Genomic DNA, 21,607 nt, shown 5'->3' on the forward strand with positions numbered 1-21,607 from the left:
AGAAGTACTGTATATAATCAGATATAATGAAGGAAGGGGAGGAAAGAGAGAAACACACAGGCACAAATTTCCATCGAAATGCCAAAATCAAAGAGTAAGTGAGTATCAAATCTTATTACATGGAATAGAAAGAAACAATTTCAAAGAGGACCATTTCCGCAGAAAGACATGAGTGGAATCAGACTTTTTCGCTAAGTAAGACTCATATCAGTATGTTAAACAAACTAGATACCATCACTTATCATGAGAGAGTTGTATCAGGTCTTTCCACGAAATACATAGTACTGTACTTTGATTGCAATAGCCAATAAGGTATCCAGTAGGAGACAGAATTCCTGGAAGCTACAAAGGATTGCTTCATGGAGCAGCTTGTTAGAGAACCGACGAGAGGAAATGCCACTCTGGATCTAATCCTAAATGGGTTAAGGGGACCTGCAAAGGAAGTAGAAGTAGTGGGACCCTTGGGAAACAGCGATCATAATATGATCAAGTTCAAGGTTGAGGTAGGAATATCGAAAGGAAAGAGAACCATAGCGACAACTTTTATCTTCAGGAAAGGAAACTACGAAGCAATGAGGGAAATGGTAAGGAAGAAACGGTAGAACATGCCTGGTCTTTTTTCAAGGACACGGTGAGTGAGGTGCAAATTCTGTATATCCCCAGATTCAGAAAGGGGTGCAAAAAGAGTCGAACAAAAGACCCAGTGTTGATACCTAAAATAGTGAAGGAAGCGATAGGCAATAAGAAAAATTCCTTCAGGAAATGGAAAAAGGACAAAACTGAGGGGAACTGGAAAGAGCACAGGAAGTATCAAAAAGAATGTTACCGTGTGGTTCGAAAAGCCAATAAAGAGTATGAAGAGAGGCTAGCCAGAGAAGCACAAAATTTCAAACCGTTCTTTAGATATGTTAAAGGGAAGCAGCCGGCTAGGGAGGAGGTGGGACCGCTGGATGATGGAGACAGGAAGGAGTACGTTAGATAGATTGTGAGCCCACCGGGACAGATAGGGAAAATGCTTGAGTACCTGATTGTAAAACCGCTTAGATAACATTGATAGGCGTATATAAAAATCCTAATAAATTTGAAACTTGAAACTTGAGTAGTGAAGGAGGAGAAAGAAGTCGAGGAAAGACTAAACATTTTCTTTTCGTCTGTATTTACAAACGAAGACACAACCAACATACCGGAACCTGAACAATTCTTCAGTGGAAATCAAGCAGAAAAATTAACATCCATGGAAGTGAGCCTTGAAGATGTACGCAGGCAGATAGAAAATCTAAAAACTGACAAATCCCCGGGTCCGGATAGAATCCATCCAAGGGTTCTGAAGGAATTAAAGGAGGAGAAAGCGGAACTACTGCAGCAAATTTGCAATCTATCCCTGAAAACAGGCATGATCCCAGAGGACTGGAAGATAGCCAACGTTACGCCCATCTTTAAAAAGGGATCAAGAGGTGACCCGGGAAACTACAGACCGGTGAGTCTGACCTCGGTTCCAGGGAAAATGGCGGAAGCACTGGTAAAAGAAAACATCAATGACCATTTTGAAAGAAACAAACTTCTGATAACCAGCCAACATGGTTTCTACAAGGGAAGATCGTGCCTAACGAACTTATTGCACTTCTTCGAAGGAATTAACAAACGGATGGACAAAGGAGACCCCATAGACATCATATACCTAGATTTCCAAAAAGCCTTTGACAAGGTGCCTCATGAACGTCTACTCCGGAAACTGAAGAACCATGGGGTGGAAGGAGACGTACATAGATGGATCAGAAACTGGTTGGCGGATAGGAGACAGAGGGTAGGGGTGAAGGGCCACTACTCGGACTGGAGGAGGGTCACGAGTGGTGTTCCACAGGGCTTGGTGCTTGGGCTGCTGCTATTTCATATATTCATAAATGATCTAGAAACTGCGACGTAGTGTGATAATAAAATTTGTGGACGACACTAAACTATTTAGTGGAGCTCGGACTAAAGAGGACTGCGAAGAATTGCAAAGGGTCTTGAACAAACTAGGGGAATGGGCAACGAGATGGCAGATGACATTCAACATTGAGAAATTTAAATTATTACATGTGGGAAGCAGAAACCTGAGGTAAAACTATACGATGGGAGGGATGTTATTGAATGAGAGTACCCAAGAAAGGGACTTGGGGTAATGGTGGACATGACAATGAAGCCGACGGCATAGTGTGCAGCGGCCGCTAAAAGAGCGAATAGAATGCTAGGCATAATCAAGAAGGGTATTACAACCAGAATGAAAGAAGTTATCCTGCCATTGTATCGGGCGATGGTACGTCCGCATCTGGAGTGCTGCATCCAATATTGGTCGCCGTACCTTAAGAAGGATATGGCGTTACTCGAGAGGGTTCAGAGGAGAGTGACACGTCTGATTAAAGGGATGGAAAACCTTTCATACGCTGAGAGATTGGAGAAACTTGGTCTCTTTTCCCTGGAGAAGAGGAGACTTAGAGGGGATATGATAGAAACTTACAAGATCATGAAGGGCATAGAGAGAGTAGAGAGGGAAAGATTCTTCAAACTTTCAAAGAATAAAAGAACAAGAGGGCATTTGGAAAAGTTGAAAGGGGACAGATTCAAAACGAATGCCTGGAAGATCTTCTTTACCCAACATGTGGTGGATTCCTGGAATGCGATTCCAGAGGACATAATAGGGCAGAGTACGGTACTGGGGTTTAAGAAAGGATTGGACAATTTCCTGCTGGAAAAGGGGATAGAGGGGTATAGATAGAGGATTACTGCACAGGTCCTGGACCTGTTGGGCCGCCGCATGAGCGGACTGCTGGGCGCGATGGATCTCAGGTCTGACCCAGCGGAGGCATTGCTTATGTTCTTATGTTCTCTGAAACAAATACTTTATAACAAAACAGCTGCATAAGAAAAAGGTAAAGAAATATGTTACAGTATGCATTGTACTGTTTGTTGTTCAAAAATTTAAATAAACTAAGACTGAAAAAAAAATTAAAAAGTTTTGTACAAACTGTTCTCAAAGTTATTAGCTATCTATAATAATATATACACTGAGCAAGATTTCAGCTTCTCAGAGTTGTAATGCAAGTAGTCTCAGCAAGGTCTATTTTTGTATGCATTAGTTTCAGGAGAAAAACAGTGGGAGAGAAGGTTGCCACCAACATATATTTTATTTTTCACATAACGTTGTTAATGTTACTATGGAAAAGTTTACAGAATAAAAAAAGAAAAGTAATTTTTTAAAATACTGCACAGAAGAGTTCCACAGACAATATGAGAAGGGAAAAGACTTCAGTGGTTCTTTCAACACTAACCTAAGGCCCTCTTTTACAAAGGCGCGCTAAGCGTTTTAACACAGAATTAGCACATGCTGAATCAACGGGTGCGCTAACCGCTAACACGTCCATAGGATAACATGCATGCATTAGCGTTTAATGCGTGTTTAGTGTCGGGAGCACTGCAGAGCATTCAGCATGTTGGCCTGTGCTAAAAACCACTTTCACAGTTTTGTAAAAGGGGGGATAAAAAAAAAATCACTAAATTTTAATCAATTAACAATAACTTATCTTAATATTCGATAGAAATCTGCTGCAAACATGGGCCATGTTTTCCAACGGCTTCATGAGGGTGCGGTCCTCAAATATTCATGCATCTGCCTTTACTTCTAGGCGCCCTGATATAGACTTGCCTCCACAGAGGGCAATTTTGTAAGGGGGCACCTAGATTAAGAGTACAAGTAGGTTCCTATTTAGCTTCTATTATATCAGGACACAGAGCTGCCTGTTTCCTTATAAAATATTAGTTTAAGCAGAGATTTACTACTTTGCCGCTGCAGAGATTTACATCTGTTCTCGAGCAGCTGTCAATGCCTACATCTAGATCAGGGGTGTCAAACATTGGTCAGGCTGCAACCCAGTCCAATTTTCAGGATTTTCCCCAATGAATATGCATGAGATCTATTTGCATGTATTGCCGCCATTGTACGCAAAGAGATCTCAAGCATATTCATTGGGGAAATCCTGAAAACCCGACTGGGTGAGGGCCATGTTGGACATCCCTGATCTAGATTACTAACACACACGTGCAACTTAGCCTATTTTACAATCCACCTGCATACTTGCGAGTATTGACGTAGCGAGGCGCCTGGGGTGAAGGCGCTCCTCCTCTGCCCCCGATCCCCCCTGTTGTGCATGTGCCCCCCCTTCCCCGTACCTCTAATTGTTTCCCTCCGTGAGTGACAACTTCAGCGTGCTCCTCAAGACCATGGTGGCTCTCCCTCTGACGTCACCTCCTGTGCACGGCTCCCGGAAGTGATGTCAGCACAAAAGCTGACATGGTTGCAAGAAACAAGTTGAATTTGTTACTCGTGGCAGTGAACAACTAGAGGTACGGGTGAAGGGTAGGGGGGGCATGAGCAGACTGTCCCCTCAGCCCCCCCTTACTATGTCACTGTTTGCGAACTTCACTTGCATTCCGCTCCATTCTGGCAAAGTACCGTATTTTTCGCTCCCTGAGATGCACTTTTTTCCACCCATAAGAGGGTGGAAATCTCAGTGGGTCTTATGAAGCAAAGATGCAAAATTTGTATTCCCCATACAGCTGCAAAACACCCACCCACACACACACACACACACACACACCACCTTTTTAAAAGCCAGCCCCCCCCCCTACGTGCCACATCACCTTTTTAAACACCACCACTGGACCACCTTTTTAAAACAACCCCCTACCCCTACCCCCTACCCCCTACCATCGCCGTACCTTTTTCAAGTAGCTTGGTGGTCCAGCTTACATCCCTCCCTCGAAGGCTCCGTACTATTTCTGGGCAGCAGGCACACGAGTCAGGAGTGTGGCGGTCAGGACCAAGCTTTATATGCTCCCGCTTGGGTCTGTGCCGCTTTCCGAATGGCTGGCGGCAGTTCTCACGGGACTTCACATTTACACACTAAAAGGCCCCTTTTCTAATGGTAATGAAATGAGTATGCACTACATCATTGGTCTCAAACTCGCGGCCCTGGGACCACATGAGGCCCGCCAGGTACTATTTTGAGGCCTTCGGTATGTTTACTGTATCATAATCACAGAAGTAAAATAAAACAGTTTCTTGATCATATGTCTCTTTAGCTATAAGTTACAATATTATTATTAAGACTTAGCCAAAAGGAAAGATTTATAAACTATAAAGAGTTTAACCTCATGCAAAATTGTCATTTCTTTAATAAGACATTAACTATTTTTTCTGAGGCCCTCCAAGCACCTACAAATCCAAAATGTGGCCCTGCAAAGGGTTTGAGTTTGAGACCACTGCACTAAATGCTACACACCCCATGTCCATCAGTGCACACTAACCTCGAAAAAGGGGCCCTAAGCTACTTACTCACTATTCTAAAAGAGTTAATTTAATCAATCTCAAGTCCACAATTATTGGAATCCAAGATAGTATTAAGCGGTTTTAGGAATAGAAATTAAGGAAAGCAAAGCGCTTCAAAAGCTTTGCTTTCCTTAATTTTTTTTTTTTTTCTATTCTTAAAACCGCTTAATACACGCTATGCTATAATGTAATGTAATGTAATTTATTTCTTATATACCGCTAAACTCCGTTAGGATTCTAAGCGGTTTACAGAAAATAGACAATAAAGTGCATGTGCATCTGTTTTTCTGTCAATTAGACACACAAACATACACGAACCCAGAAGAAAGCAGGTATTTTATACATTCTTATGTGCAGCTGGCACCAAAATGTGCACACTCAGTTATAGAATTACCTCCTGCATGTACAAATGAGATGTCTAAGCAGCCTGCAGAAACAGCAGGTACAACTTGAAACATCTAAGTTATGTGTACCAAGTTATACATGGATATTTTGTGATGTTACCTAACTGGATACTGTTGCTGAATATACTGTACAGTATGTATGATTTAAAACCTAAGTTAGATGCTTCTAATTAAACATTGATTGCACAGATGACTACTGGGATTACATTATCCTGTAATTACAGATTAAGTCTACTGACATATAAAACAAATCCATACAATGTTGATCTGTATTGGAAATCAATTCAAATAAAATCACAAGAATGTATAGGCAGCCCAGATCATTCCTAACCCTCACCTATACTTCATCCATGCAGTAATGCATCCATTAACCACCCCAATACCATAAGCTACATATCAAAACCTATGCTGAAATAGTGACACAGCCACAATTTAAACACCTGAGTCGTGAAATCTTTCTTTTTCTCATATGCTGCTGGTTTGCCTGGTTTGTTATGTCTGTCATAACATTAGAGCTGACTTGGTGGAGAGTGTTACATGTGGTGTACATTGATTTCAGCAGGCCTTTGCTACAGTTCCATGTAGGCAATTCATAAAGAAACTGAGTCCCTAAAGTGACTGTCACAGAAATATAGAAAATAGGCACATGGGTCCGGATTCTCTAAATGGTGTTAACCTGATTTTATTATGCCATGAGTCTGGATTTGGAAAACATAAATAATAAAACGTAAATCTAAATCTATTTCAGAAAAACAAGAATGTACAAGTTTAGAAACATAATAAAGCTGTATAATAGATTTAGGGGCGAAGTTATCAAGCTGCATTAGGGCAATAACTAGTGTTTTGTCACTTATCTTAATTTAAAGGACATTAATGCAGGTCGTCATGCTCTAATGCAGTGTTAAGTCACCATGGGGTAAATAGTAAAGAAATGCAAATCATGCAAATGCATGTAAAGCACTTAATTTCTTCATAAATGCTATATCATGTGCACATTGCAAGCCTTGATATGGCCAGTAAAATAACTTCCACTAAACATTGGGGATTTTTTTACCACTTGATAGAATTAGTCCTCAAAGCCCCGAATGCTCTTGAGTCACAGCTTAAAAAGACCAGTAGGAGCTACCAACTCCAATCCTCACCTGCCCCTCCCTGCATTAGACTTCAATCCTCTGATCCTCACCCAATTCCACCTGCCCCAAACCCTAACCCTCCTCCTTGATGACACCACACCTATCCCCTGCACAAACCCCAACCTCCCTGAGCCTCATCTGATTTCCCCCTGCACAAGATTCCAACTCCCCATGACACTCAAACCTCACCCAATGAGTTCTTCATCTCTCAGAGTTCCCAATAACTCCTGATCTTGCTGGTACCTTCAACCAATATGTCTCCTCTAGAAGAAGTATTGCCTTTTACCGTAAATTCATAGGTTTCTCCATAAGAATTTTGAACTAATATGTTTTTATTTATTGGCATTTGCTTATTCACTTTTTAGCCACCCTGAAAATACGCAAATAACTGGTAAAAATCTGAAATATGTACTTAAAGAAAAATTTAATTAAAGATTTGAAAATAGCCAGTTCTAAGTAAATATTATAAGATTAAATCAGGGGTGTCCAATGTCGGTCCTCGAGGGCCGCAATCCAGTCGGGTTTCCAGGATTTCCCCAATGAATATGTATGAGATCTATTAGCATACAATGAAAGCAGTGCATGCAAATAGATCTCATGCATATTCATTGGGGAAATCCTGAAAACCCGACTGGATTGCGGCCCTCGAGGACCGACATTGGACACCCCTGGATTAAATAATCATTAGTGAAATAAGCCCCCCTGGACATGGTATTCTACAAGTGGCAACCCCCACCCCCCAAAAAAAAAGTCCATTTGTGTGCCAATAGTACCTCAAAAAATACCTCTCTTATCTAACTCTTAGGGCTCCTTTTACTAAGCCACAAATTTCTGCACACACTAGATGCTAATGCCAGCATTGAGTTGGCGTTAGTTCTAGCCGTGTAGCATGGGTTTAGCATACGCTAAAATTCTGCACACACTAAAAACGCTATCTTAAGAAAAGGAGCCCTTAGAATGAGTCTTTCAATAGAAACAGCGATGAATACTCTTCTCTTTAAACATTATTCCTGCTCTGACACAGCTGTATTTTGTTGTTTTTTGTAGGAGTCCATTGGCCTGACACATTTATATAGCAAAACGCCTGCTAGCTCACGTTGGCAAAAGCGGATTGGCAAAGACAGCAGGAGATTTACGACACATGCAGCACACAATCGAAGCCCTGCCTAAGCTAAGTTCTTTGCTTTGTACTTTGAAGAATTTTGAATACTGAATTAAGAGAGCATTGAACAAATTTTACTTGGCAGGAGGGGGTGTGGGGCCAATGAGGTTTCTTCCCTTTCCAGTGCAATTGTATAGTTAACATACAACACACGGGGATCTGAGGTCCCTTCCCCTTTAAGTAATTAAATTATATATTTGCGACAAGTTTAAAGAGAAGAGCATTCATCTCTGTTTCCATTGAAAGACTCATACTAAGAGTTAGATAAGAGAGGTATTTTTTGAGTAATTAGATTGGTTCTCTCTTAGGGCTACATTCACTAAGGGCATGGATTGGATCCGATCCAATCCGTGTCCGGGGGGCTGATTCACGAATCGCCCTCATGCAAATTAGGGTGATCAGAATCATGCCCCCAACCGAGCGCCCGGATTGCTCTATAGCGATCCCGACGCATGCGCAGACCATCTGTAGATGGTCTGCGCATGCACTGGCCCTCCGTGCCAAGCAGAGCAGGAAATTTCTTTTTTTTCTTTGCAAGCCCGTGGTTTTAAGCCGCTTTAAGCCCGTGGGTTAAAACGACGGGCTTGCACTGTGGGATAGGGCAGGAGAGGCGGGGTGGCAGAATAGATTCGGGCCTAGAGCAGGAGATCGGGGCACGCAGGAGATCGGGGCTGAGAGCAGAGAAGCAGGGCAGAGAGCAGGGCGGCAGAAGGCAGGGCAGTCAGAAAGGACCTCAGCAGTCGCTTATTTTTAGATCAGTCAGCCCAGTCGGTGTTTCTTTTTTTTAGTGAATCGCTGCCTGCCTATATTTGAATGCCGTTCCCCCTCATTTGTATGCGCGGATTGGAGGATGATCAGGTCAGAGGTTAATGAATTGGGTCGGAGGGAAATCGGGTCGCTAAGTGGTCGGAAGTTGATCAGTGGGCTTAGTGAATCTAGCCCTTAGTCCTGTATAAATTTATATTGATACACACAGGAAAACTCCCTGGGTTATCCTTAGCATTCTAAAAGGGATGCATAGAACATTCAGAACATTTACAGTATATATATATATATATATATATATTTTTTTTTTTTTTGGGGGGGGGGTAATAAAATGCAAAGCCATGCAGAAAACAGTGATCCGAAAGTATTAGGACTGACTCAAAGCATCGCATTGTAATAGTGTCTTATTATGCAGCAAAACCAGAAACTACTAAAGGAAAGTGAACACAAATGGCAATTTATATGAACAATTTCTAGAAAATGCTTTAAAATTCGCATTAAAAACGCACAGCAATTATCTATTAAAAGCAGATCACCATTGACTTCCTGTAACTTAAACAGGTTAATAAAAAGATATGCTGCTTCCATACAAAGATATCCTAGAAAACAATTGTTTTGCAGTTATGAAACCTTGTTCAGATATTTTATGAAGTGCATTAGCACTTTCTTCCTTTTAGTACTTGTTTATTTAGGTTATTTTCAGCACTTTTTCATATTCCAGCATCAGAAAGGATAGATTGAGTCCTTTATGAATGTAAACCGTTTGTTAATCACGCAACTAAAGCAGCTGAGGCACACATTTTAATCTTCTATTGCCTACTGCCCCAGAGTTGACTAAACCACATCACTTTTGAGTTTTCTAAATGTACAAAATGTGCTGATTTCTGCAGATTGAATATTTCACTGTGACAGCAAGTATGTAGCCATGTGGATAAAAGCAATCTGGACAAAGTGCAAGCTTAAAGGATATTATGCTAGCAGCAGCAAAATTTTGTATACGCTCTTTTATAGATATTAAGAATATGTGTTTGCAAAGAAAACAGAATAAATGAAGGCTTTTAAATCTCTGGCATATATTTATATATGTGTCAAATGGTTACAAACGATAGAGTACCTTGAACATTTAATTACGATGCAGTCTACTACAGAGATGTGTCATGAGGTTGCATGGTAGCGAAACACCTTGAATGCGATATAATTAGTATGTTTAGATGAATATATTTTATATTAATCTAACATCTTAGAGATACAGAAGAATTCTCTATTTACAAGGAAACCACAACTTCAAAAAGATATAAGCAGGTTGAAGTTGGTCCAGAGAGAGGCTACTAAAATGGTCAGTGGTCTTTGTCATACAGCATATTGGAACAGACTTAAAGATCTCAATACGCAGTCTTTGGAAGAAAAGTGGGGAGAGATGATAGAGACATTTAAATATAATCATGGCATAAATGCTTAGGAGGTGAGTCTCTGTCATCTGAAAGAAAGCTCTGATATGAAGGGGCATAAGATGAATAGTTTATAGTTTATTTAAAATTTGTTATACCGCTTATCGTACTAAAATAGTAAAAAAATGAATTACAAACTAAGAACATAAGATTTGCAGCTGCTGGGTCAGACCAATGGTCCATCGTGCCCAGCAGTCTGTTCACACGGCGGCCCTTAGGTCAAAGACCAGTGCCCTTTTTGAGTCTAGCCTTACCTGTGTCTGTTCTGTTCCAGTAGGAACTTATCCAACCTTTTCTTGAATCCCTGAAGGGTGTTTTCCCCCTATAACAGTCTCCAGAAGAGCGTTCCAGATTCTACCACTCTCTGGGTGAAGAAGAACTTCCTTACATTTGTCGGAATCTTTTCCTTTCTAACTCTAGCGAGTGCCCTCTCAAACTCATCACCTTAGAGAGGGGAACAATCTCTCTTTCTCTACTAAGTCAATTCCCTTCAATATCTTGAATGTTTCGATCATGTCCCCTCTCAGTCTCCTCTTTTCAAGGGAAAAGAGGCCCAGTTTCTCTAGCCTCTCATGGTATGGCAAATTCCCCAGTCCCTTAACCATTTTTGTCGCTCTTCTCTGGACAAGACATTGCAGACATATTGGAAACAGAAGGATATGGTGGAAAATCCATATAATATATAGAATAGTAAGACATTTAAGGGAAGTACATGGAAACTGGATTTGATTCCACATGACTCTAGGCAAGTCACCTAACCCTCCACTGCAGCATTCTATGAAAAAGGTACAGGTACTCAATACCAGGCCATTCTTCAGGAGTGGACCTGAAGGGACCTAACACACAGTAGCCAGGTCCCCTGCAACTAGCCACAGAATCCATGAAAAGGCAGTACTGAATGTACAGAACCTGAGCTCTTTTATTAATACTTGGGGACCGTAGATCATAAAAGGTGCCGGTACTCAGTACCCCTGAGTACCTCCTTAAAAAACAAAAAGCCCTGAACCTGAAGAAATACTTCTTCAAGAGAAGGGTGGAAACTATATCTGAATTCAAGAAGCTTGGAACAACTACATAGGATCTCTAAGGAAGAGGAAGGGATAGTAGATGACATGGGTGGTCAGACTGGATAGGCCATATGTGCTCTATTTGCCTTCATTTTTCGTTGTTTCGAAATATGTAAATGTTTTAATAAACTGATTTGAAGGGTATTATGATCAAAGAAAACAGTCACAGCTAAGTTAATGCTGGAAATGTTACAAATAGACACATACAGAAAATGGATGGAGGGTTTAAGCAAGATTTTCAAATATAAATAACACAAGAATAATTTTTAAACAACTTTTGTTTATCTATTCTTTCTGTAATTTTCACAAGGAAAATGGTCAATAATTAAGCTCCAAACTAAAAAACAAGTCTCATCCATAAGAATGTTGAGGTCAGCGCTCTATCTCATGTTAAACCTCATTTCAGATACAGCATGTAGAGGGGGGATTGAGATGTCTCCCAAACCTCTATCTGCAGTTTGACCTCTTGGTGCTAGTACTGCAAGACTACTGCTGGAGGTCAATGACACCATTTTGAACCCAGAAGCATGATGGAAAAGGGGTGACTGGGGAAAAATAATTCACAGGTTAGAGTAAATCAATCACATACCAAAACAGACCTACTCTCTTCTGCTATGAAAGGAACAGTTCAATGGTGGAGCAAAAATGACCTCCAAGAGTGGAGCAAAAATGACCTCAGTAACTTCTTTTAGCTCTGCTATTATGAGCTTGCACTCTATTAAACAGCAGCCTATCCTTCATTCACTGGTGAAAGAAAAATCAGGAATCTCTCATGAGGAACTTTGTCAAAAGCTTTCTGAAAGTCTAGATATGCTAGGTCAACTGGCTCTCCTTTAATCACATGTTTATGCACACCTTCAAAGAAGTGTAGCAAATTATCTCTCTTGGCTGAACCTATGCCGACTCTGTCCCATTAAACACTGTGGGGCTCATTTTCAAAGCACTTGGAACTCTTTTTAAAAATCTTGGGTACTACGGGTAATTTTAACGATAGGTTACAGATCACTAACAGATCAGCAATTTCACATTTTAGTTCTTTCAGCAACCTGTGATGTATCCCATCTGATCCTGGTGATTTATCACTCTTTAACTTGTCAATTTGGCTCAGTACATCTTCCAGGTTCACAGAGATTTCTTTCAGTTCTTCCGCATTGTCACTCTTGAAAACCATATCTGATTCAGGTATATCTCTTCTTTTCCATAAAGACCAAATCAAATAATTCATTCAGTCTCTCCACTATGGCCTTATCATCCCTGAGTGCCCCTTTTGCTCTTTGATGATCCAAGGGTACCATGGATTCCCTCGTAAGCTTTCTGCTTCTGATGTACTTGAAAAAGTTGTTACTATGAATTTTTGCCTCTTTGGCAAATTTCTCTTCATATTCTTTTTTTTAGCTTTTTTTATCAATGTTTTGCATCTATCTTGTCAGTTCTTATGTTCCTTCTTATTTTCTTCATTAGGATCCTTTTTCCATACTTTGAAGGATGTTCTTTTGGCTTTAATATTGTGTTTCACTTCACCTTTTAGCCATGCCTACTTTTGTTTTCTCTTCTTTCCACCTTTGTTAATACATGGAATTCATCTGGTCTGGGCTTCCATATGCCTGATTTAAAGTCCTAACCTTTGCCATTGACCCTTTTAGCTTCTTTTTCACCATTTTCCTCATTTTATCATAGTCTCCCTTTCAAAAATTAAATGCTGCTAAATTTACACATGGATCCCACAACTAAAGTTTACATGTGGCTCCTGAGTCTAAATATATGCATGCAAATTCCAATTAATTCCAATTGGTACCAATAACTGCTTATGGCCCTAATTATCAGCATTAATTGGATTGTTATCCAATCAAATTACATACACAAATTTGCACATACAACTCATAGCACCATGTATAGAATTTGGGGATTATGGCTTGAAAATTTGTCAATAGGCAGCTAACAGAATGTCAAGGACCTGCATGTGGAGCCTGCAAAGGCAGGAGTCTGCTAATGAGGTAAAAGAGCCAGAAAAGTAAGGGCTAGTTAGAGGGAGACTGCATCATGCCTGGAGCTACCACTCTTGGTGGGTATTGTCCTAGAGGAAGTCTGGAAAACCCGTGAGTTGAGACCTAACAGAATATGGACGGCTACAACCATAAATGTAGTTTTAGTTTGTTGCCTAGAGCTGTATATCTGCTGAACATGAATGCCCATATATACATTTATAGAGTGTTACTGTCTTAAGGAAAGAACCATTTTATCTAAGGGTATCAACAGAAAGGGAGTAAAAGAAACTTTGTTATTTTATCCTATTTCAATTCCATCTTTCCCAATTGCATACAAGACAGATTAGTACTGGCTAATTTAATAAAAGGGCACTTATGTGGATAGCCCAAGAAGATTCCTAGTTTAAGCCTATTTCATAAAGGCAGCATAGGTATCTATGTAGTCCCAGATCTATCTCCAATAGGCCACAAATGCCAATGCACACATTTATATAGGCTTTGAAATGTGTGCATATAGTCTATGGGGATAATTCTCAAAAGGTCAAATCAGGTTATGTGCCTGAATGTGAGTGCTAAGGGTAAATTCTATGGCAGTTAGTATTCTATATTGGCAATTAAACATCTAACAAATAAATCCAGAGTTATGCCCCTAACTCAATGGCTGGTGTAAAGCTTGTACCTAACCGCTGTCGGTTAAGTGCTTAACTAATAGCATTCTATAACCTGCATGCAGTGGTATAGTAAAGGGAGTGTGTGGGGGGTGGACTACCCCAGGTGCCATCTTGGTAGGGGTGCTGGCACCTCTCTACCCACATGACATGCTCATATCCTCCCTTCCTTTCTCCCCCCCCCCTTCCCCCTGTCTTTAAAATCTTTACCAGCACAAGCAACTACCCTAGCCTGCTGCTCGCACTGGCCTGGCTCCCTCTGAAATCACTTCCGGGTTACAGGGCCAGAAAGTGACATCAGAGGAAAAGCCAATGCCTGAGCGAGCAGCAGGCAGGATAATCTGCTCATGCTGGTGAAGATTTTAAAGAGTTACATGGGGGAGGGTGTGAATGTGGCGTTTATGCGCGGAAGGAGTGGAAGGTTGGTGCAAAATGAGGGAGGGGTGGAGAGGAAGGTGTCATCATCCCAGGTGCCTCCTGCCCTTGCTATGCCACTGCCTGCATGCATAAAGGCTAGGCACTTTCCTGACCCACCCATGCCTTTCCCACATCTACACCCTACACCCCCATGGCAGTTGCATGCTAATCAAATTACATGCTAGGTTATAGAATACTGATTAAGGGAGGAAGTTATCAAGCTGAGTTAGGGTACTAAGTTATGTTATTTGCCCCTTAATGCAACCTAGAGTTCTAATTTAGTTTGACAAACTTTTGCAGATGGTGCTGGACTGAACCACACCAATTGGGTATCATTTCTTGCCTGAAGACTACCTGGGACAGCAATGTCTATGATGGTAGGCTCTTTATGGGGTCTAGAGCACCTTGATGACTTTTCCCCTAAGTGCAATTACATGTGTAATTGCAAATTAGTGTCAATTAATTATGCTTAATGCCAATTAGTGCCTAAATTAACAATTTGGTATACTATAACAATCTAATAACAAATCTGTAATTCTAATAACAAATCTGTAATTCTAATAACAACTCTGTAATTCTGACAAATAATTGTAAATCTGCCTGTCTATGCAGATCCTAATGTAACTCAATGTAAACCGCCTTGAACTCACATGGGTATGGCGGTATATAAAAATAAACTATTATTATTATTATTATTATTATTATAACCTGTGCAAGCAATTTTGTATGCTTAGCATAAAATTTGGAACACTCCGTTCTTTCTTAGATGGTCAGTAATTTTATAAATTATTATTACTCGAAGATTATACTAATAAACATAAAAACTGGTGCACAAGATTATAGAATTAGGGGATATGTGTGTACCTATGTATTTTATAAAACAAACACACACATTGCAATGCTACAGTACATCTGCTCCGCTCTGCCCTTATTATGCCCCTGGGAACACCTGTTTTCAAACTACATTAAAAATCTGTGGAGTGACGATGTTCCTAAATGGACTTTATTTGAAAGTGCCAAAGTTCCAAAGGTACACTGAAATCAACCACATAAAATAATTTCATCCACATAAAAATAAATCATCCACATAAAAGCCTTAAAGGACCTAGTCCACTAGGTATACAGGACCCAACACGGTCCCGTTTTGACAAAAAGTCTTCTTCAGGGGTCCTATAAATAATGAGGGGTACATTAAGAATGCATGTAAGTTATGAATAGTAGTGGTGATAAGCAGTGTTCCCTCTAAGCGGGCGGGTGTTGTGAGCAAACTTTTTTCACCGTGAGCCAAAAATATCGGGCGCCAGCAAGTTATGAGCCAACTCGCCCGATTCTCCTCTCGCCGCCCTGCCATCTGCCGTACGCCTCTTCCGATCGTGCGCTGTGACGAGAAACGTGTGCGCTGCGATGTAATATTTTGTGCGCCAGCGCACGCCAGCGCAGCTTAGCGGGAACACTGGTTCAAATGGTTTTATTTATTTCCCCAAATTTATTTTTGTTATACGCATTGAAAATATTTGATATTGCGTTTAAATCAAAATCTCAATAAACTTGAAACGAGTGCCCGTGAGATTGTGGGAGGGTTAAATACTCAAAACTTAGAAGTTTTTGCTATGCCAGCTTTCTGGTATCTTTACATACAGTGGCGTACCTAGCATATGTAACATCCGGGGCCCATCATTTTTTGGCACCCCCCCCATCTGTAAGAAAAACATGATTTTTAGTAACAAACCACACGTCACACATGAGTACCTAGGAAAAGGCAGCATCTTACATATTGCAGTGAGCAGTACATCAATACACCCATTGTAAAACTAAACAAGCCAGACCAGCACAGATCAATCCTACACCGTCAATCCTAACAGAAAACCATGTCTTTCGAACACACAGAACACAGAAAACACCTTCGCCTAGTAAGGAATATGTAATCACAAACTAACCCCTCCCTCTTTTACAAAACTGTAGTGTGGATTTTAGCTATGGAGGTAACAGCTCTGATGCTCATAAAATTCTGAGCATCAGAGCTGCTACCACCAAGGCTGGTGCTAAAAACGCTTCACAGTTTTGTAAAAGGGGGGATAAAATAAAAATACATAGACAAAGGTTAAATTGAACCAGCAAGAAGCTGGACTCTGCATACAATGCTTCACAGAAACAGTGACACATGTCTCCTAAAGCAATAAATAAATAGAAATTTTTTTCTACCTTTGTCTTCTGTGGTTTCTCCTTTCCTCATCTTCTTGTAACTCTCTTCCTTCCATCCACTGTCTGCCGTCTCTCTTCCCCTATATGGCATCTTCTCTCCTTCTATGCCCCTTCCAGAAACTGTATGCCTCCCCCTTCCATCTCTCCTTTCACCCCATTGGTCTGGCATCTCTCTCCTCGCCTTCCCTCTCCCACACCTCTCCTCATAGTCTGGTATCTCCCCTTCCCTGATTCTCTGGCATCTCTCTCCTTTCCTTTTCTTCCATCTTTCGCTCCCCCTCCATGCTCTCACATCTCCCCCTTCCTTTTCCCTTAGACTGGCATACCTTCCTCCTACGCTCCAAGCCCTGGCATCTCCTTTAATTCCCTCCCTCATCTTCCTTCTCCCTCCAGCTGGGTACCGCAACACTCTTCCCTGCAGCTCTGCACTTCCCCACAATTGCCATGCTTCGGTTCCTCTTCTTCCTTCCTTCCTCCCCCCCCCCCCCCGCGGGACCCTGCGGCACCATCAACTCTTACTCCCTCTAATGTCGGCCCTGCAGCTCCAGACTTCCTCGCACCTTCTCCCCTCCCCCTTTGGATCGCTATTATTTTAAATGTTATAGCCGCGGAGCTGTATCCATCAGTGGAGATGTCTAACCTCGGCCTGCCCCGGAACTCTTACTGCAGCAGCCGCCCGTCTAGGCAGGAACAGGAAGTCACTGTTGCAGTAAGAGTTCCGGGGCAGGCCGAGGTTAGACATCTCCACTGATGGATACAGCTCCGCGGCTATAACATTTAAAATAATAGCGATCCAAAGGGGGAGGGGAGAAGGTGCGAGGAAGTCTGGAGCTGCAGGGCCGACATTAGAGGGAGTAAGAGTTGATGGTGCCGCAGGGTCCCGGGGGGGGGGGGGGGAGGAAGGAAGGAAGAAGAGGAACCGAAGCATGGCAATTGTGGGGAAGTGCAATCCCCCCAATGCGTCCCCTTACCTTACCGACGCGTGTGTGCGCTGTGAAGAGAAACTTTGCGCTGCGATGTAATATTTTGTGCGCGAGCGCTGGCCAGCGCAGCTTAGCGGGAACACTGGAATAAGATGTGAGACTGTGAATGATATCTGACATGCAAAGAGTATGAAAGATATGTGATAAAGGACACAGTGATGTAAATGGCACTAATAAAAATGAATTGGTGAAAAAAGTGATAAATATCATAAATATGTGAAAACAGAAAATATTTGAGTCTATGCAAAATGCAGAGTGAAGTGAAAAACTTAAATGTATTATAAAAATGGTGGGCGTGTGAAGACCATGGTAAACAAATGATCTGTGAATACTTGTATTTAAACAAGCTAGAAAGACACAAAGGGAACTATATAGGACAAAAAATGAATGAAGAATACATATCACTTTTTTCACCAACTAATTTTTATTAGTGCCATTTACATCACTGTGTCCTTTATCACATATCTTTCATACTCTTTGCATGTCAGATATCATTCACAGTCTCACATCTTAGCACCACTACTATTCATAACTTACATGCATTCTTAATGTACCCCTCATTATTTATAGGACCCCTGAAGAAGACTTTTTGTCAAAACGCGGACCGTGTTGGGTCCTGTATCCCTAGCGGACTAGGGGTCTTTTAAGGCTTTTATGTGGATGATTTATTTTTATGTGGATAAAATTATTTTATGTGGATGATTTCAGTGTACCTTTGGAACTTTGACACTTTCAAATAAAGACCATTTAGGAACATCGTCACTCCACAGAGTTTTTTTGGTTTTCTCTGGATTTTCTTCTTTGTGGATATTTTGAGGTCAATTCCTTTTGTTTCAAACTACATTAACCCCTTTTACAAAACGAAGCTAGAATTCTATGAGTGTTGGAGTGTTATCACCACAGCCAGCGCTAAAAACACTAGCGCTAAAAACGCTAGCGCGGTTTTGTAAAAATGGGGGGGGTGTTAAACTAGGTGCGCCTATTCCATGCGCCTACCTTTTACATGTATATGCAAACATACAATTTTTAAAAAGTCTTTTTTATGTAAATTAGGTTCTACAAATTGCTCCCATTATAAACACATTTTTCTGGTTGATTGGTAGCAGTAGAAGATGTCCTCCTGTCACACCATCTTTGATTTATTTTACATATAAAGACAGAAATTACTTTTTAACAAATTGCTTACTTGTTTGTGTGCATGATCGTATGAGTTGATGTGATTGTCAAATTCCTGATGCTTATAGTATTGTTTGTCACAGAGCTCACAGTAGAAGTTGGCCTTAAAATCTTGCAGGGCCTTTGCAATAGCATTCTCCTTTTCTGCATAATCCTGAATAAAGACCAAAAATATCAGTTACTCGTCTCTCCCTAGGGTACTAGCAAAAAAAAAAAAAAAATACCAAGCCATGCTGGTTTGCTTGAATAGTCCCATTTACACAATGCTTCTGCTCAGCATGATTTACACATTTTATACAATTATTTTATTTCTATTAATATTCTTTAATAGAATAAAACAAATATACTCATTGTCACACACACAAATATGTAATAAATCAATTGCATTTGGAAAAATATAAAAAATAAAAACATATTTATGTTATAAATTCCCTTTGGATGAGAATTAAATAAACAAAGCTGATAAAAACTATTATTAGACCCACACATTATTATAAGGTCCACACATCAAGCATACACATCACATCTATTATTAGGCCCACACATCAAGTACATCTTTTTTGTAAAGTCTAGAATATCAATCCTGATGATTTTAGAAATTAAGAGCTCCTTTTATTAAGCTGTGGTATAAAGCGGCCTTAGCATACTTTTACGTGGGTGTTTCTAGTGTGCTATGGCCATTTTTACTGTAGCACACCCCTGCATGTCTACTCCTGATGTAACTGGGGGTGCCTAGGTTCTATAACAATATAAGCTCATACCACACACACACACAAACACCTAGGGCATCTAAACTCTTTTGTGATAAGGTCCACCGTAGTATCAAAGCTATGCCATTAAGGTTAATTTTATCATGACCTCTGTAAAATGTTTTGAACATCTCATTAAATCCATTTTTAACATTCATGCCAAAATTATGCCTAAGTACATGGCAAACCTTTATGTCAGGCCTACTCAACCAAGTCTTTGGAACATATCCACTGGGTTTTCTGGTTATCTACAGTGAATTTGCATACCGAGAAGAAAGTGCATGCCGATCTATCTCATGCATATTCATTATGATTATTTAGAAAACTTCATGGGACTCGGTGTGCCCTCAGGACTAGTTTGAGAAGCCCTGCTTTATGAGTTATATTCCATTAGCCTTGGACACAGATATTCTAATCTGTTGCTTTGAAACAACTTAGCTCCAAGGCATATTTTACGAGTTGAATGCTTAGCTGATAGATTGGGGGTTAGCTTTACTCCTATTGACAGGCTTTGAAATCCGTAGTCTTCCTTTCTATGGGACCACCAGCCACCCCTCTGAACAAAGTGGTTTCCAAATTATCAGTGAGCATGATACCGGAAATTTTTCAAGATGAAATATACATGAACAGCAACATTTTACCTACATTGTAGAAGTAGGAATTGAGATGTACAGATCAATGCCCCAGTTTTCACTTATACTTGTATTTGGAACAAAATCTGACAATGTCTAGAAAGCTGGCATATAACCAGTTATGTGCCGGCACATAACTGGTTATGTTTCTTAGATCACAAATGTAACCAGTTACATTCTAATACATAACAAGTCATCTTTGTGATCTTAGAAACATAACCAATTATGATCATGAAACCAATTGTGATCATGTGTTGCGGTGGCCAAAAAGCAAGCAGCATGCTAGGAATTATTAAAAAAGAGATGGTTAACAAGACTAAGAATGTTATAATGCCCCTGTTTCGCTCCATGGTGCGACCTCATCTCGAGTATTGTGTTCAGTTCTGGTCTCCTTTTCTCAAGAAAGACATAGTGGCGCTAGAAAAGGTTCAAAGAAGAGCGACCAAGATGATAAAGGGGATGAAACTCCTCTCGTATGAGGAAAGACTAAAACGGTTAGGGCTCTTCAGCTTGGAAAAGAGATAGCTGAGGGGAGATATGATTGAAGGCTTCAAAATCCTGAGTGGAGCAGAACGCGTACAAGTGGATCAATTTTTCATTCCGTTAAAAAGTACAAAGACTACCTGTAACTCAATGAAGTTACAGGTAAATATTTTTAAAGCCAATAGGAGGAAATTTTTTTTCACCCAGAGAATAGTTAAGCTCTGGAACGCATTGCCAGAGGTTGTGGTAAGAACGGATAGCATAGCTGGTTTTAAGAAAGGTTTGGACAGTTTCCTGGAGGAAAAGTCCATAGTCTATTATTGAGAAAGACATGGGGGAAGCCACTGCTTGACCTGGATCGATAGCATGGAATATTGGCCACCGTGAGAACAGGCTACTGGGCTTGATGAACCATTGGTCTGACCCAGTAAAACTAATCTTATGTTCTAATACCATACTGACCTGTTTAACTTGCTAATTTGGCATATGAATGACCATAAAACACTGAGGGATTAAGAAAGCAATCCCCCCCCCAAAAAAAAAAACAACAAAAAACATTCCAATGGAGTGCTGCTCAATAGTAGTTGGTCATTAAATCCAAAACATTGATCTTTTAGGACACAGATGTTTAGTTTCCTTCTGAAATGGGGACTAAACGTCTATGAACTTGCCACTCCTTTCCCCACCCCCTTTGCATGAACTTGGGTCTAATACATGTATAATTCAGGCTTTGTAAAATTGGGACTTAAACATTTATGCAAGATAAATGTTTAAGTGCCAGTTTATGCATATATTAAATCTGTAAAATGAGTGTCATAGTTCCATTTTGAACAATACCCCATACAGTTTATTCAACTATCTTTGGCAAACAACTCTCTTTGGCAAACAAAAATTTCCCAGCTTCATTTACATGCATATTTATAAACATTAATAGCTAACCAACCCCTCTCCCAAGAAAACTTCCACTC

General features: G+C 40.6%; 1 protein-coding gene across 1 annotated transcript in view; it reads right to left on the reverse strand.

Annotated features, from left to right (window-relative positions):
• ZNF804A (zinc finger protein 804A) overlaps positions 1–21,607 on the reverse strand; it is a 40,242-nt gene that overhangs the window by 6,413 nt on the left and 12,222 nt on the right. The window contains exon 2 of the mRNA XM_033944120.1: positions 18,786–18,929. Within this exon, the coding sequence (XP_033800011.1) occupies positions 18,786–18,929 (144 nt within the window). The remainder of the gene's footprint in view (positions 1–18,785; positions 18,930–21,607) is intronic.

The sequence above is a fragment of the Geotrypetes seraphini genome, chromosome 5 (assembly GCF_902459505.1).
Source record: "Geotrypetes seraphini chromosome 5, aGeoSer1.1, whole genome shotgun sequence".
NCBI classification, from domain to species: Eukaryota; Metazoa; Chordata; class Amphibia; order Gymnophiona; family Dermophiidae; genus Geotrypetes; species Geotrypetes seraphini.